This window comes from Pseudophryne corroboree, chromosome 6, assembly GCF_028390025.1.
Source record: "Pseudophryne corroboree isolate aPseCor3 chromosome 6, aPseCor3.hap2, whole genome shotgun sequence".
NCBI lineage: Eukaryota > Metazoa > Chordata > Amphibia > Anura > Myobatrachidae > Pseudophryne > Pseudophryne corroboree.
The window spans coordinates 132,821,661-132,839,521 of record NC_086449.1 but is presented as its reverse complement, the minus strand read 5'-3'; the positions used below and the strand labels follow the sequence as shown (position 1 = coordinate 132,839,521).

General features: G+C 43.5%; 1 protein-coding gene across 1 annotated transcript in view; it reads left to right on the top strand.

The window, feature by feature from the left end:
- Positions 1-13,608, top strand: part of DOCK5 (dedicator of cytokinesis 5) — a 225,542-nt gene extending 211,934 nt beyond the window's left edge. The window contains exons 50-52 of the mRNA XM_063931864.1: positions 9,115-9,265; positions 10,105-10,217; positions 10,300-13,608. Coding sequence (XP_063787934.1) covers positions 9,115-9,265; positions 10,105-10,217; positions 10,300-10,398 — 363 coding nt within the window. The 3' untranslated portion in view covers positions 10,399-13,608. The remainder of the gene's footprint in view (positions 1-9,114; positions 9,266-10,104; positions 10,218-10,299) is intronic.
- Positions 13,609-17,861: the final 4,253 nt, after the last annotated feature.

Here is a 17,861-nt window from a genome sequence, read left to right as displayed (position 1 = left end):
GTTAGCAGCCCTCATGAAATTTGTTTCCTTGACATTTTGATTAAATTGAAAAATGGCAGGCTAGAAACTTGTTTATATAGGAAACCTACAGACCGCAATACTATACTGCGACATGACAGTTTCCATCCACCAGCTACCGTCAAAGGCCTGCCTTATTCACAATTTCTCAGAGTATGCAGAACCAACAGCCAAATTCACACTAGAGAGGTCCAACTCGATGAGATGGAACAGAGGTTCCGAGATAGAGGGTACCCTCAGCAACTACTCTCAGCAGCTCGCACCAAGGCGACTGCAGTCAAGAGAAATGACTTATTTACATCAAATAAAACTAAAGACATGTCCAAAACCATCCCCTGGGCATGTGAATACAAAATAAATAGTAGACAAGTACAACACAAATTACGTACCCTTTGGCCGATAGTCTCAAGCGATCCAGATCTGGAAGTTTTTAGGGGTACTCGAGTGATGTCCAGTTACACAAGGGGTAGGAGCATTAGAGACCATTTGGTGAAAACCGATATGTCTAAATTTAAAACTAGACCCACCCATTTTATGACAAGAAAAAATGGATGTTTTAAGTGCATTGGGTGCACTACTTGCACATATATGTCACCTGGGGATTCCATTGCCCACCCTTATACAGGAAAGAAGTTTAAAATTAAATGGCCCCTAACCTGTAGCACAAAATTCGTTATATACGCCATCATATGCCCATGCGGGCGTTATTATATAGGCAAAACAGAGTGCCAATTCAAAGTTAGGATGGCACAGCACAGGCTGGCCATTAGAAATGCATTAGCCACAGGAGGGGGTGACCAACCTGTTGCAAAACATTTTGCGGAATTTCGCCATAATATGGCTACCCTCAAACACCGCATTATAGATCACGTTCCGGAAGCTTTACGGGGGGGCAACAGGGGCAAGAGGCTCCTACAACTCGAATCCATGTGGATCCACAGGTTAAACACGTTAAAACCCAATGGGCTCAATGACAATTTGGGCCTAATTAATTTTATTTAATAATCACTTTTTTGGTCGGGTCGTTAGCAATAATTAATGCTCTTCTAATAAATATGCCTCTTGCTATGGTCCAGCAATAGATCCATTAACAGGGCAGCAAGTAAGGGCTGTCAGTTTGGATAAGCTGTCTGTTTTTCAAGAATAGTATGACAGCTTAAGGGTTAATTGAAACCCGAAATAAAGGATGCCTGATGGATATTCCAAATTACTAGCCAGTATGGTAGGGCTAGGTGCAATTTGCTGCCGTGTATTTAGGAATCCCACGATCATGTAATCAACATGTTTTAACTTAAGAATATATAAAATAAATTTTAGCTAATTATCACTGTTTATATACAATCATATCCTTTTTAAGTGTTGTTGTATTGTTTTTTTGCTCGTTGATATGATTGTAGTGCCATTGTTGTTTGCACTGATGTTTACATTTTCATAACACGCAGCGTTACCATGGACACAACGGAGGGGTCCCGCGACGTCACTTCCGGTCTATGCTGATCAGGGCGGAAGCACTGAGCGGAGGCTCCGACGGGTGTGCAGCTGGTAACGAATTGATGATTGATTCCATGTGCACATGGGGTGAGTAATGAGTTATGTTATTTAAGTTTGTTTGAAGCACTGTCACTTTATCCTGACGAAGGGGAGTTTGGTCCCCGAAACGTAGATGTCACTGTGAATACACTTCTTGCTACAAGTCTCCGAGTGCCGCCTCTTATTTATCTGGTTTATCTACACCGGAGGGGAACCTGCGGATGGGGAAGGCACAGGAGCAAGCTATATCCCGCTGTGGATCAAGCGAGTGCCGGGGTTAAAGCACATGTATATATATATATATATATATATATATATATATATATACAAAAAATGTCCCTGGCACTCCGGACTTCCGTTCACCTTGCTCCGGTGCCCTCCCCTCAGATCTGCATCTGTGTATATGGTCCTTGCATGCCGCCCATACAAGGACCATATATATATATATATATGTGTGTGTGTATATATATGTATAAATTATAATATATATACTGTATATTTTTTATATATATATATATATATATATATATATACACAGTATATGTGTGTGTGTGTGTGTATATATATATATATATATATATATATATATATATTTTTTTTTTTTACAGCGACTTTGTGCTTTATAAGGGGGGGGAAGAGTCAAGGCAGGGTGGGGGGCCCCGGAGAAATTGGTGTACCGGGCCCCAAGATTTCTCTTGCCGGCCCTGGGCATTACATATAACAATACTACTACTACTTGGGGGCCTTACGTATAAGGACGCTCCTACTACTGGGGGTGCACTATGTATAAGGATGCTACTACTACTGGGGGGGCATTATGCATAGGGATGCTACTACTACTGGGGTGCATTACATATAAGAACGCTACTAATACTTGTGGGGCATTACGTATAAGATGAATAAGATTGTGCTACATTGTGGCGTAATTTTGAATGGGGGTACTATTGTGTGGCTATGCCCCTTACTTGTGAGACAACACCCCTTTTCCCGGTGCGCGCCAAAGGAATATGGGAGGGCGCAAATTTATAGTTTGCAGGGGGGCGCCGAACACCCTAGCACCGGCCCTGGCCCCATCACTTGCTTGGTCTGGTTGGTCTTCGCTTTGTTGCCTTCATTATGCTTGCGGCATGCCTCTCTGCCGCCCCGTCCCTGTCTGACGATCTGCTGCCGCTGCCGCTGAAGAGCCGGGCAGCAGAGCAGCAAACAGAGGCTACACTGACTGTGTGAGTCAGGGCTCCTTATAGCAGCTGCCCGCAGCACTACCTCTGTCCAACCCTGCTCCCTACGTGCCTGGATGGCACCCTCACAGCCCGTCATACTGTATACTATGTCAAGGTACTGCCATATTATTCTATATAAATGTGTGTATGGTGAGTTCTATGTGTGTGTGTATATATATATATATATATATATATATATATATATATATTGTGACAAGAACACTGGGATAGTGTTTGAGGGCAGGTATATTTGTCCCAGGTTCTTGTCTTACATGTTTTAGAAAATGTTAACTTCTAGGAAAAATGCTTTTTGTTTTGTCTGAACCTTTTCAGTTTGCTGTAAAAGCTGGGTAAAGGCTCTGAGAGAGAGATAAGGTGAGTTCTAGACATTGGGCCCAGTTCGGGTCTTTGGCCTCACAGAGGGCTAATCAGGGTTTCAGCTGTGTAAGTGTGTTATAGTGCTGCTAACCTGATTAGTATGGGAGACTGCCTGGGAAGGCTGAGGGATCTGTGTGTGAGAGACACGCTTTCTGATGCAAGTAAGCTATACAGTATGTACTGAAGAACTCTGTGTTTTGTTTAGTGACAGTTAGGAATATCTTATGTTTAGTTAGTGCCGGACAGGCAAGGTATTTTTATTTTTGGGGTTTGTTTTATTTTCTGTTTCAATAAAACTGGCCGGGGTCAGTTGTACCAGAAACTGGACTTGTGTTGTTCCTCAGCTGCTGCGTGCTACCATATTCCCCAGGAAAAGGCGCCTTGCACCCCTACAGTGTTACAACTTGGTGGAGAATGCGAGCAACCCCGTTCTGCGCATAAGTGAAAGCAGCAGCTTTGTGAGGCCTGCAGAAAACGGTGGTTTATGCAGATACAGCCCAGTGTGAAGTTACTGAGACTCACCCCTGAGGGTTTGATATATGTCTTGGGTGAAAGCAGCTACAAAGCCGCCTGAAAAATCTGTCGACATGGAGGATCTGCTTAAAGCCTTGCTGCAAGCTACAGCGGCTCAGCAGGAGGCCAACCGACAGCAGCAGGTGGCAATGGAGGAAAATAGGAGACAGCAGCAGGTGGCTATTGACGAACTTTACCGGCAACAGCGTCAGGATAGAGAGGCCTTAACAGAAGTGGTGCAGAGCCTTGCAGCCCGGATTGGAGATGTGGCCGTCAGTGCTCCGACCAGCTCTAGTTCTATACGGGCCAGTCACTTCTTGCAGAAAATGACAGAGGCTGACGATGTGGAGGCCTACTTGACCACGTTTGAAAGGACTGCAGAGCGTGAGAACTGGCCAAAAGCACAGTGGGCCAGTCTGCTGGCACCTTTTCTGTCAGGTGAGCCCCAAAAAGCGTACTTTGATTTAAGCCCTGCTGAGGCTCGGGACTATGATAAACTAAAGACTGAGATCCTGACCCGCCTGGGAGTCACGCTGTCAGTACGAGCACAACGGGTGCACCGTTGGGTGTACGCCATGGAGAAGCCTCCGCGCTCTCAGATGCACGACCTTATTCAGCTAACAAAAAAATGGCTACAGCCAGAGACATTAACTGGTCCCCAGATGGTTGAAAGAGTCGTCATGGACCGCTACTTGAGATCTTTGCCCATGGTCCTGCGCAAGTGGGTGAGCCATGGAAACCCGGGTACTGCTGACCAATTAGTAGACATGGTAGAGCGGTATTTGGCAGCAGAGGAACTACTGATGACCACCCAGCAACCCATAGATCCTCGACAGCGCCCTTCAGTAAAGACTGGTAAGACTGTTCCGTGGGAAAACGTTGCTGGGCGGTTAAGAGAACGCAAGGCTGGAGAGACTGTAAACACTGGCCCTGGAGACAGGCCAATGGGGCTAGAACGGTCTATGTTGCCCAAACGGGTTGATAATCGTGTGGTTAAATGTTTTAGATGTGGTATGCCAGGTCATGTTGTTGCCAATTGCCCAGTCATGCAAGAACCCATGCAATGTGATGCTGCCTTTGAATGTCGCAGAATGTCTTTCTTTGCTAGGTTAACCTGTACTGTGGTACCTTCACCTGAGCTGGAAAAACAAATGTGTGATGTGTTCTTAGAGGGTAACCGGGTAGAGGCCTTGCTAGATTCAGGAAGTTTAGTTACCCTCGTGAAAGCTGGGTTAGTGAACCCCTTAAAGGTCCAGCAAATACCTATTGGGGTAACTTGCATACATGGGGATACCCAACATTATGCCACTGCTGAGGTGAATATAGAAACTTGTTGTGGGTCAGCAATGGTTAAAGTGGGACTGGTCCCTACCTTGGTGCATGAGGCCATAATAGGGAGGGATTTTCCTCATTTTTGGAAACTGTGGGAATCACGGTTATCAACAGATGTGAGAAGTAAAAAGCCAGTTGATAATACCGGTGATTTTACGGATGTACGTGGGTCTTCGGAACTTTCTGGCCCTTTGCCTTTTGCTAGTTTGGCTGGGGAAGTGACAGATGGGGAGTCCAGTGAGGACCCTCTTGCCGGGAACAGAGACATAGTAGTTAGAACTGAAAGCGTGCCTGACCTGGAGGTAAAGAAGGATCTGTTTGCGTCTGAACAGTTAAAGGATCCTACCTTAATAAAGGCTAGAGAGAATGTTAAGATTGTTAATGGGGAACCTGTGGTACCAGGTGACAGGGTTACGTATCCCCACATGGCCATCTGTAATGAGCTCTTGTACCACATTGTCAAAAGGGGTAAGGATGTGGTAGAACAGCTGGTAGTTCCCCAGCCTTATCGGAGAACGGTACTAGATTTAGCTCATAGTCACGTTACCGCAGGACATTTAGGGGCAGAAAAAACCACTGAAAGAGTTTTACAAAGGTTCTTTTGGCCAGGGGTTTATAAAGAAGTTTCTGAATATTGTTCTTCCTGTCCTGAATGCCAGTATCATGCCCCTAGACCCCATTTCAGGAGCCCACTAGTTCCCATGCCTATTATAGAGGTCCCGTTTGACAGAATAGCCATGGATCTCGTGGGGCCCTTGTTAAAGTCTGCTCGGGGCCATCAGTATATCCTGGTAATTATGGACTATGCCACTCGATATCCTGAGGCTGTCCCTTTACGCACTATCACAACCAAGGCGATAGCTAAGGAGCTGGTGCAGGTATTTAGTAGAGTGGGAATACCAAAAGAAATTTTGACTGACCAAGGTACTCCATTTATGTCAAGGATCATGAAAGAATTGTGCAAGTTATTTAAGGTCACTCACCTCAGGACGTCCATCTACCATCCCCAAACTGACGGGTTGGTGGAAAGGTTTAATAAAACATTAAAAAGTATGTTAAAAAAGGTTGTTGAGAGAGATGGGAAAAACTGGGATTGTTTGTTGCCCTACTTGTTAATGGCCATCAGAGAAGTTCCTCAGTCCTCTACGGGGTTTTCTCCGTTTGATTTGTTGTATGGTAGACACCCCAGAGGGTTGTTGGATATTGCCAAAGAGACGTGGGAAGGACAGCCCACTCCTTATAGAAGCGTTATTGAGCATGTAACACAAATGCAGGATAGGATTGCAGCCGTGGTACCTGTTGTCAGAGAGCACATGGAACAGGCCCAAAGTGCTCAACAGAGGGTCTATAACCGGAGTGCCAAGATACGGGAATTTGCTCCTGGAGATAGAGTTCTTGTTTTGATACCCACTGTGGAAAGCAAATTCCTAGCTAAATGGCAGGGTCCATTTGAGATTAGGGAAAAAGTGAATGAGGTTAATTACAAAGTATACCAGCCGGGAAAGAGAAAACCCGAACAGATTTACCATGTTAACTTAATCAAACCCTGGAAAGATAGGTTGTCTCTGTCAGCGGAGCCTTGCCCTTCGGTGTCTTCACCCCGGTTGCTTCCCGCAGTGAAGGTGTCAGAGACATTATCAGCTGATCAGAACAATCAGGTTAAAGAATTTCTCATCCAAAATAGGGAGGTATTTTCAGAGCTGCCTGGCCGAACGACCATAATAAAACATGACATTGTCACAGAACCAGGGGTCAGGGTTCATTTAAAGCCATATAGGATTCCTGAAGCTCAGCGAGAAGCTATTTCTAAGGAAGTTAAAACCATGTTAGAACTTGGAGTCATAGAGGAGTCTAACAGTGAGTGGTCCAGTCCCATAGTGCTCATCCCGAAGCCCGACGGTAGCATACGCTTCTGTAATGACTTTCGTAAGTTAAATGAGGTGTCCAAGTTTGACGCATACCCCATGCCCCGTGTGGATGAGCTTGTAGAAAGGCTGGGAACAGCCAGGTTTCTCACCACATTGGACCTGACCAAAGGTTACTGGCAAATACCTTTATCTGATAGCGCCAAAGAAAAAACAGCCTTTTCAGTTCCGGAGGGGCTGTACCAGTATGGGTTGCATGGGGCTCCAGCAACCTTTCAACGGGCGATGGATAAAATTTTGAGGCCCCATAGAAAATATGCAGCTGCCTATTTGGATGATGTGGTAATTCACAGTACAGACTGGGGGTCCCATTTGGTTAAAGTACAAGCAGTACTGGACTCAATCAGAGAGGCAGGGTTAACTGCTAACCCAAAGAAGTGCTGCCTCGCAATGGAGGAGGTCAAATACTTGGGCTTCACCATAGGCAGAGGTCTGATTAGGCCCCAATTGAATAAAGTTGATGCTATTCAAAACTGGCCTCGTCCAGTGAATAAAAAACAGGTAAGGGCTTTTTTGGGAATTACTGGGTACTATAGACGGTTTATTCCTAATTTTGCGACCACAGCGGTGCCGTTGTCAGACCTTACCAAAGGGAAGCAGTCAAATGTGGTGAAATGGAACCCTGATGCAGAAAAGGCGTTCCAAGCGTTAAAAGTGGCTTTGTGTTCACAACCGGTGTTGATAACACCAGATTTTTCAAAAGAATTTGTGGTACAGACAGATGCCTCAGAGGTAGGGATAGGTGCTGTGCTGTCCCAAACCAGAGATGGGGACGAACACCCTATCATTTATTTGAGTAGGAAACTCAATTAGCATGAAAAAAGGTATGCCATTGTGGAAAAGGAGGCTTTGGCCATTAAGTGGGCACTAGATACCTTGAGATATTACCTCTTGGGTAGACAATTCAGACTAGTGACAGACCATGCCCCTTTAAAATGGATGTATGTAAATAGAGGCAAGAATGCTCGTGTAACTAGATGGTTTCTAGCGTTGCAGGACTTTAAGTTTACTGTCGAACATAGACCGGGAACACAATTGGCCAACGCAGATGCATTGTCTCGCATCTTCTGTTTGGGGGCTACAAGTGTTCCGGCCCCTAGGTCGAAACAGGGGAGGGGGATATGTGACAAGAACACTGGGATAGTGTTTGAGGGCAGGTATATTTGTCCCAGGTTCTTGTCTTACATGTTTTAGAAAATGTTAACTTCTAGGAAAAATGCTTTTTGTTTTGTCTGAACCTTTTCAGTTTGCTGTAAAAGCTGGGTAAAGGCTCTGAGAGAGAGATAAGGCGAGTTCTAGGCATTGGGCCCAGTTCGGGTCTTTGGCCTCACAGAGGGCTAATCAGGGTTTCAGCTGTGTAAGTGTGTTATAGTGCTGCTAACCTGATTAGTATGGGAGACTGCCTGGGAAGGCTGAGGGATCTGTGTGTGAGAGACACGCTTTCTGATGCAAGTAAGCTATACAGTATGTACTGAAGAACTCTGTGTTTTGTTTAGTGACAGTTAGGAATATCTTATGTTTAGTTAGTGCCGGACAGGCAAGGTATTTTTATTTTTGGGGTTTGTTTTATTTTCTGTTTCAATAAAACTGGCCGGGGTCAGTTGTACCAGAAACTGGACTTGTGTTGTTCCTCAGCTGCTGCGTGCTACCATATTCCCCAGGAAAAGGCGCCTTGCACCCCTACAGTGTTACAACTTATATACAAAAAATGTCCCTGGCACTCCGGACTTCCGTTCACCTTGCTCCGGTGCCCTCCCCTCAGATCTGCATCTGTGTATATGGTCCTTGTATGCCGCCCATACAAGGACCATATATATATATATGTGTGTGTGTATATATATGTATAAATTATAATATATATACTGTATATTTTATATATATATATATATATATACAGTATATGTGTGTGTGTGTGTGTATATATATATATATATATATATATATATAATTTTTTTACAGCGACTTTGTGCTTTATAAGGGGGGGGAGGAGTCAAGGCAGGGTGGGGGGCCCCGGAGAAATTGGTGTACCGGGCCCCAAGATTTCTCTTGCCGGCCCTGGGTGGGGGTATTTGAACTGTTGGTGGGTAATAGGAAAGAAAGTGATTGAATCCACAGAGAGGAGAATAGGAATAACACGATACATAGCATAGTTGGTGTAAGAAGTAATTACCAACCTGATAAACCATTTCCTCCTGCAGGTGAATTCCAAAAGCTCATCCTTCAAGTCTCAGCGCCCAAAGAGCTTGCAGATTACCGACGGACGCCTTAGCCTCCATACAGGATCACCGAACCAAGGGGCCACCCCGCTTTCTTCTTCTCCCATCACTCCAAGGACCCCGAGAACCCATAGTAAGTATAGTGCAGGCCTGGCCAACTTATGGCTCTCCAGCTGTTGTAAAACTACACTTCTCAGCATGCCTTGCCACAGTTTTTGCATTCCCTAATAGCAAAACTGTGGCAGGGCATGCTGGGATGTGTAGTTTCACAACAGCTGGAGAGCCACAGGTTGGCCAGGCCTAGTATAGTGCTGTCAGACAGTTGCACAACTTTACACCATCCTAGATTTTCTATTCCTGTGAACCAATGTTTCTTCAGTTAATCACATTTAACTTTTACCTTTTTTGTTCTAAGTTAAAGAATGACATATCATCATATTCAGTAATACGGTTCTATATAATATCTTTTAAGTTGCATTTATGTTAGTGTGCCCCAGTTCTGGAGTTTTGTTTACATTGCTTTAGTGCAAGCATTAGACAAATTATTTTTTGCTCCTTGTTGGTAAAGTGATGTATCCTGTACCTCTGACAAGTTAAAAATGTAACATAAGAATATAAAACATGCTTTTATTAATTGGGGGATGATGCTATATTTTTGGAAATATACTGTAAAAATAAAATGCCCATAGTTCTACTTAGTTATCAGTCATGGTCAGATCTTTAATAGGTGCGCACCGTGCACCCATACACTACACTTACCTCTCTTGTCACAGGTGCATCTTGACTTTCACACCTGATTAGAGCTAAAATGGGGATTTTTCAAAGACATTTGAGTTATTACTGTCCCTCAGTTTGTGTAGACTGGATAGAAGGAGAAGGTTGATGGCTAGGGGGAGAAGGGGGGGGGGGGGTATATTTCGGGAATCACACAGAATATCTTCACAAATGATATATTGGTCATTGCTCTTACAGGTTTCCCTTCACTTTCTACTCACGGCGACATGGCAGCACAGATTATGGGGTCACCTCCCCCACCACCTCCGAAAAGCAGATCCAATGAGGGCAGCCAACGGCTTTCCACAGAGGTAAGTGATGCCAGTATGATGTATACTATTGTGGCATAACATTAACTTCAGATAATTAGACTTTTGGGGATTTTTCCACTAGATCACTTCGAACCTGCTGCAGAGACGGGATGAAGCAAAGCCACCCACCCCACCTCCAAAGGTCAGGAAGTCCAGTGTAATCCAGGAACCTGGAATTTGATAGATCACTTCAGTGTAACAGTGGCATGGACCATATAATAGGCGCTTGAGGCTTCGGAGCTCGCACAACTTCCTCATCAAAGAAGGATGATTCAACCAAGGTTCCAGGTGTCCAAGACTCTCCTATCAGATTCGATCACAAGGGTCCACCACATGGAGCTGAGTAATGCACTCCAACTGCTCATCGTACACTCCGTATCCAGACATAGCGTGTGGAAAAGTAGCATTTATGTTGACCATATGGTTTACACTAAACGAAGGTCTTACCGTTGGACTGTAATCATTATGAACATATCCGAGATACTGATTTGGAAACTCGAGAGGCTTCCTCATAAACCAAATAATTAAGCTAAAATGAAGAAGTGTCATTATGATGATTCATAAAGAAAACTTCCCTAAACGTTATCAATTGAACCACATTTTGTACATATGGGAACTGGATACAATTGAAGCAGAGCGGAACCAACCATTCTTATTTCAGCACACCTTTTTTTTTTTTTTTTTAAAGTTTATATTTTTAGTATTTCTTGCTAATGATAGCTTTTAACACACAACCTCAGTGTATACTGTTTGAAAGTACGTACATAATTTGTGCATACTCTGTTGGATTTAGGTAAAGAAAAGGAACTACAGTATATAGATATAAGTTGGTGCTCATCTAATGCCTTAAGTGAGTGTCAAGTCTGTTAATTATATTTACATGTCATGACATTATTTAAAGATAAATAAAATATTTTTACTATAATAAACACTCCCCAAAAACAATAAAGAGGGCAAATATAGACAAGCAAAAAAATATATATATATACGTACGTACGTACGTACGTACGTACGTACGCACTGTTTTCTGTTTTCGAGCCAGAAATAAGCATACATTCTTGTCTTTATGTTACTATGTTTTTCTTGGTTGTTCTATGGTCTCATTTAAATTTGTACTGTTGTGTTTTGAGTTGTTTCAGTATTTATGGCCTTTAATAAGGGACCACTTTACCTAAAGTGCAGGTTGCTACATATGAAAGCGGTTTTCATAACACATGTAAATATAAAGTAAAAAGGAGCTTTGTCAGAGCTAAAGATATTTTAAAGATATTTTGAGATATGAAGGGGGCGGGGTTTGTTTATGCATAAAAGATATACATAGTGATATACTGGAGAATAGCACTGAAGGGAGACTTTCCGAATTCCAGGGGAGATGTACCAAGCCTTGGATAGAGAAAACGTACAAGCCAATCTGCTCCTTTCATTCTTCAAACCATGCCTGTAGCAGGACCGTTAGAAGCTCATTGGTTGCTATGGGCAACTTCTCTACTGTATCTCTAAAAAGTTTGATATATCAACCCTATAGTATGGAAGCTTCTGCTTGAGTCCTATTACTACTGTATCAACTCCCATATCACTCCTAAAAAGCGATCATTTACACTCTGTATTTCCATTGGATGGAGAGTAAAACCTATATGCTGTAATTTATTTGTACAGTTAAATGTAAATATATATTTGCATTGATACATAATAGTGAATGCCGCCATATTTGGCATAAGACTAACAAATCAGAGCTGGTCTTGGAAATTTCAATTTAAAAAAAAAACACCAAAAGGAGAAAGCATTAATGCAATAATATAAACCCTTGGCATATTCTATTTTATTATATTCTAGCTATGTTATTGTTATGTGTGTTTCACAATTTGTTGTTCATTATCCTATAAGATAAAGGGGTTGGGGTCAGGGCAGGCACATGCCGTTGGCTTCCTGTCGACCCAATTTATTCAAATTTGTACCTTGTGCAGACCTCCCAACATTAGTGGTTCGTGAAGTGTGACTTCAAAGGGTGCGGAAAGGGGCAGAGCTTCACACCACCCCCTGTTCCCATCACTGTGGGGGGGAAAGGGGGGTGCCCAGCTCCCTCCGAGATGCTGGACTGCCCCCAGGCTCTTCGGGTACTGTGACTAGATGCAGTGCAGAGCAGTGGTGTGTGTGTCACCCACCACCATGGGACGCCACAGGTGGGACATCGGGACAGTCCTAGAAAAACTAGACTGTCCCACTATATGTGGGACAATTGGGTTGTATGCCTTGTGTGGATTGGAGCAGGTGTCCAGGGTGGCGCTGGTCTCTGATATACTAGCACAGAGCTGCACCCATAACAAATAGGTTGCTGCTCCGCCATAAAAACATTCTTTCGCTCTCATGGGGAGCTATATTCAGCCTCAGAGAGTGATTGTCCAATCAATCGGCTTCTGTCATTTATCTAGCACACTCTTTGAAATGACAATAAGAGGCTGATTGCTTGGGGCAACTATTCCATTTTATCTCTCTTGAAGTTTGATACAATTGCCCCTCTGTGTCTTAGATGCCCCCTATATCCCTGGCGACCTAGTCAATCTCCTAGGTTAGACTAGAAGTAGTGGTGGCTGCGGTTGGCCCATCAGCACAGTATAGTGGGGAAAAGTAATGCATCAACATGTTGATATCACATTGGACTCTACAGTATGTACTAATGTACCTTGATATTCTGAACTCTGATGCATTGCTTACATACAAAGTATCTTTGCTTCAAACATGCATGTGTGCCATAGCTCTGCCCCAACTTGTCTCCCGGGCACTCACTCTGCTGGATAGCCACACACAGCGGCACCAGGCACATATGTAGGAACTGAGGAAATGTTGCCAACTCTTTCTCTATATCTGATGTAATATATAGACCTCCTAATTTAATAATCCAGCGTAAGTACCAGAATATCTTCAGAAAGCACGTTATGCAACACCAATAGAGATTTTATATATATATATATATATATATAATTTTATAATTTTTCATGGAAAATGTTAGAAGTACTGTGGAAATTGAATATCATTATGGTGATTTATTTTTTTTCCCAAAAGAACTTGTATCTCTTGTTTAATAATAAAATGAAGTGCCTGTATTCTTCCAGTCCCCCTTTTCCTTTCCACTCATCAGTGTAATGTCATGCTGCCTCTTGTTACGCTGCTGATGAACGTCAGGGGGCCTGGGCAATAGTGCTGAGCTGCCTTGTTTATATGCGTTTCTATATGGCGCTGGAACCCGTCTGTCTGTGATTGGCTAATAGCAGCATAGGGAATCTTATGTACGTGAACGAATACCCCTGCCAGTTACAGATGGGTTCTAAAGGGAGTGTAGAGAAACTGTAGATGTACTACTATCTGTACCTGTGCTATATCCTGTAGCATTTAACTTTTTTTTTATTTAATGCTAGTAAAAACACATAATAAACACATACATGTTCGCAATGCATTTAAGAGCTCATTCAGTGAATCTTAATGTGATTAAATGGAATAAGTAACGGCCTACAAATTGCTGCCGCGACGCAGTAAGCAAAACAAATGGGCATGGACTGGCTTAGAACAGTGGTTTTTAGCCTCACGTACACTAACATACATTTATCCTGTAATAAATGTTGTGTCAGTTGTTACATAGCCTCACTCTTTATGGAACAGAGTGTCTGCATGCCTTTAAAAAAAAAAAAAAATTCTACCAGATTACTATATGCGCAAAAGTGGCTGCTGTCCCTTCATCCAATATATCTAGAGAAATAGTACAATGGACTTGGGCAGTCCTCTGTGTAAAGCATTCCTGATTGTGGAGACGGTGTGGGTAGTGCTTCAAAAATGTAATGTTTTGTGCAGTTATATCTAAGAAAAAAAGAAAAGGATGATTTTCAAAAATCTGGAAATGTGATCTGTGAAACGCCACCCAGTGGCCAAGGATGTGATATACAGTTTGCAGACACAAATAGTGTATAGTGAGAGCTGCTCCTGGTAAAGCTGGGTACACACTGGAGTGACGGGAATTAGTTCCGACATCGGTATGAATGCCGTCAACCCAGATTGCCCGAACACACTGCAGTGATGTTAATGAAGGTCGGAACAATCTTGTTCTGTCCTTCATTAGCATAAACAAGGATGCTAGCGATACTGCTAGGTGTTATGTGCAGCACATCAAGCCTAGAACCTAGCGCGTTCATGGGAATGCACAATCCTGCGTATACACTGATGTAAGCGATATGTTGTTCCAAATCTGCATTTTGGAACGACATTGCTCCAGTGTGTACCCAGCTTGAGTTTGCGGTCACTGTTACCAGTAGACTGACACTAGAAAGCTGATTTAGTAGAAAGAAAGAAGACAGTGGGTCATTATGGGTGCACACTGTCTCTTAGAATTGATACATACATTTTTGATATATTAAAATGTATATTTGGCAAATAATCTAAAAACACAAATATAGTAGGGAAAAAGAGGAAATAATCGTGATTTGAAAACAAAGAGAAGAAAGCTCTATGTCCTATCAGCTGTTACAGAATATCGCAAAATTAAAGATAGAGGGTCAATTATTTCAATGTCCTAACACTGTTCTAGAACCATCTAATAGGTATAACATATACATGTGTAAGGGTATAAACAAAGAGAGGTTCCTGTATATACTCCTAATGTGTCACTATATATTGCAATGTCAATTCTACTGTATATCAGATATCTGCAGCACCGTTCGTCCTGCATGAGTTTAAATGGAGAGCTGCATCACCCTGACTGAGATACTAATTGGATCACCTGTTCTCAAGCATGTATATCGTTACTACCTGGACTGTAACTGGGGCGTTTGGAAAGCTCTAGTATAAGATGTTCATGATGTTGAAGCAAGCAGTATATTGGGCTTCTGTATATTTTTTTGACATGCAACATGGTGACATAGGCCATGTCGGCAGTTATCATGTCAACAATGATGAAATGTCGTCATGATTAGAATGTTAAGAAAACAGCGTGTCCCAGTACAGCACTCACCTGCTTGTGGCTCTGCGGGGGGTCTGGCGGTCAGGTGTTGGTGAGTAATGATAACCCTTAATCCCCAAACACTTCCCTACTACAGCCTAACCTACTGTCAGCATTCCCTGTATATGTCAACAACTGCAGATGCCGACCTGACTGTTGACATGATGACTGCATCCCATATATTGGGAGAAGAATCAGTGAAGTGTACACTTAATGCGGAAGTCGGCTATATATATATATGAGAGAGACGTGAACTCCATGCCCAAATGTAAATCCGGGCCAGCAATCCACAAGGGTCTCACAGACTGTTTTATTCAGTGATAGTTCCTAAGATGTGGGTGTGTTTCTCTTTACCTATTTGGCATGCAACCCTGTTATTGAATGCACAATAGGGGTGGCTGCATTCTGGTTTGTGTAATGTCTCTTAGATACTGTATATTATGGCTATATAGGGTTATTTGCGTGTTAGGCCACTGTTTATTGGTAAAAAGAATATATTTCACTACCTAATCAGAGTTACAGCTAAACTAGCTATAACCCTGCTGTGTGTACATAGGGTTATTGTGTGTAGTTTGGCTGAGTTTTTTGTGAATGATCAGATGGCTAATTGTAAATTGTACATTTGTTTGCAGAATTAACATGGTTCCAGGGACGGATTGGCCATAGGGCTCACAATGAAGAATCCTGGTAGGCCGATGTGTCGGTGGGGCATGTTTTGTGTTTTGTCATGTGGCCCCAGCCCCCACATGACAGGCAGCCACCATACTGCATTGTCCCCATTCATTCTGTTATTCCATCTCTGCAGTACAGCACCTCTGCCATCCAGTGATGCTGCCATGGATACACGGTATGTTATACCTCTTGTGCTGCCCATGTCGGGCCACTTCTACACAATAGTGCAGGGCCACTTTTAGTTCCCAATCCGCCCCTGGTCTCAGACACAGCGGCAGCAAGGAAAGCCGCATTTGCATGCAATCAGGCCCTAGAAGGAGGGATCTCGCCCCCCTCAACAGACCCCACCCCCTCATCAGACCACGCCTCTATTAGGGCTGCTTCCATAAATTCCCCGGGCTGGTTTTCCATCCCAATCCGCCCCTGCATGGTTCTCTAAGATAATGACAATAGCACAGCCCAACACAAAAAAATGTTTAGTTGTCAAGAACATTTGAACAAATTTAGTATATGTTGGGGTTGCTGAATTTTTCCACTATCAGCTAGCAGTTCTGCGGCTCGTGTAGTCTATTGTGTTTTCTCTTACGTCGTAGAGGATGCTGGGGTCCATTTTAGTACCATGGGGTATAGATGGTTCCGCAGGAGCCTTCAGCACTTTAAGACTTTTCAACAGTGTGAACTGGCTCCTCCCTCTATGCCCCTCCTCCAGACCTCAGTTTAGAAAATGTGCGCGGGAGACTGGCTGCACATCAGTGACGCTCTACTGAGTTTTGCTGAAAAAGACTTTGTTAGGTTTTTTATTTTACAGGGAAGCTGCTGGCAACAGTTTCCCTGCTTCGTGGGACTTAGGAGGGGAAATTGGAACCAACTTCTCAGTTAGTTTAATGGCTCTGCTTCCACTGACAGGACACCATTAGCTCCTGAAGGGTACTGAACACAGCCCTTGCCTGGCTGCTGCTCACTCCCACAGTACTGCCGCCACCCCCTAACAGAGCCAGAAGTCAGAAGGCTGGTGAGTATTTACCGGAGGCCTGCAGAGAGGGGTCCTCCGGGCCTCATCGTCGTGGCGGCATAAAGGTACAAGCGCAGCGAGTGACGCTGCGCAGCAACATGTCTCAGCACAGGGTGCAGGGCGCGCTCTGAGGGACATGATCAATCCTTACTCTCACTGGAAAAATGTACATACATGTGAGCCGCAGATGTACAATACCCCCGCCAGTATAAATATTACTGTGGCTGAACCACGCCATTACAGGGGGCGGGGCTTCACCTCAAAATTGCTTGTAACACTCATTTGGCGCCATTTTCTCCTCACAGAGACGCTGGAGCGCTGATCCTACAGGCTGTTTTTCCTCACACATCGCTGATACAAGTACCAGGGTGTTATAGAAGGGGAGGGGAGCACATCATTTATTGAAGTCTGCGGGCTTCACATTGGATAAAAAGCACTGTTTTGGTATATATGTATATTCATTGTATGTAATACATATAGGGCGCGTGGTGTGGACTGGCAATTCCCTCTGGGTCTCTCTGACAGACTTTAGGTAGATCTGTCCCCAATAGCTCCCCTGTGTGTGTGAGTGGTGTGACTAAACGTGTGCAACATGTCTAGAGAAAGTTCTTCCCCAGAGGAAACCACAAGAGTGCAAATAGAAAAAGACCGTCCACACTGCGCTCAATGAGCAGCCTGAATACAAGTGGTAAAAGTGTCACCAACACTCCAAGGCATAAACAAAAAAAGGGTAGTTACCACACCATATCACAGTCGCTTCTCATGAAATATTCATAAAGTTGTAACACACCACTGGTCAAGAAGTAGACATAACCTTGCAAACAACATAAAACACAAACATAGTGTAATACTGTAAGGTAATGTTAAAAATAAAAAGTCATTTTCTGTGAAATGGCCTCGTACCCCAATTAATGGTCTACTGAAAGTAGACAATCAGCGCTTAACAAGGAGCGGGTCACCGATTGGGTAGGTTTCT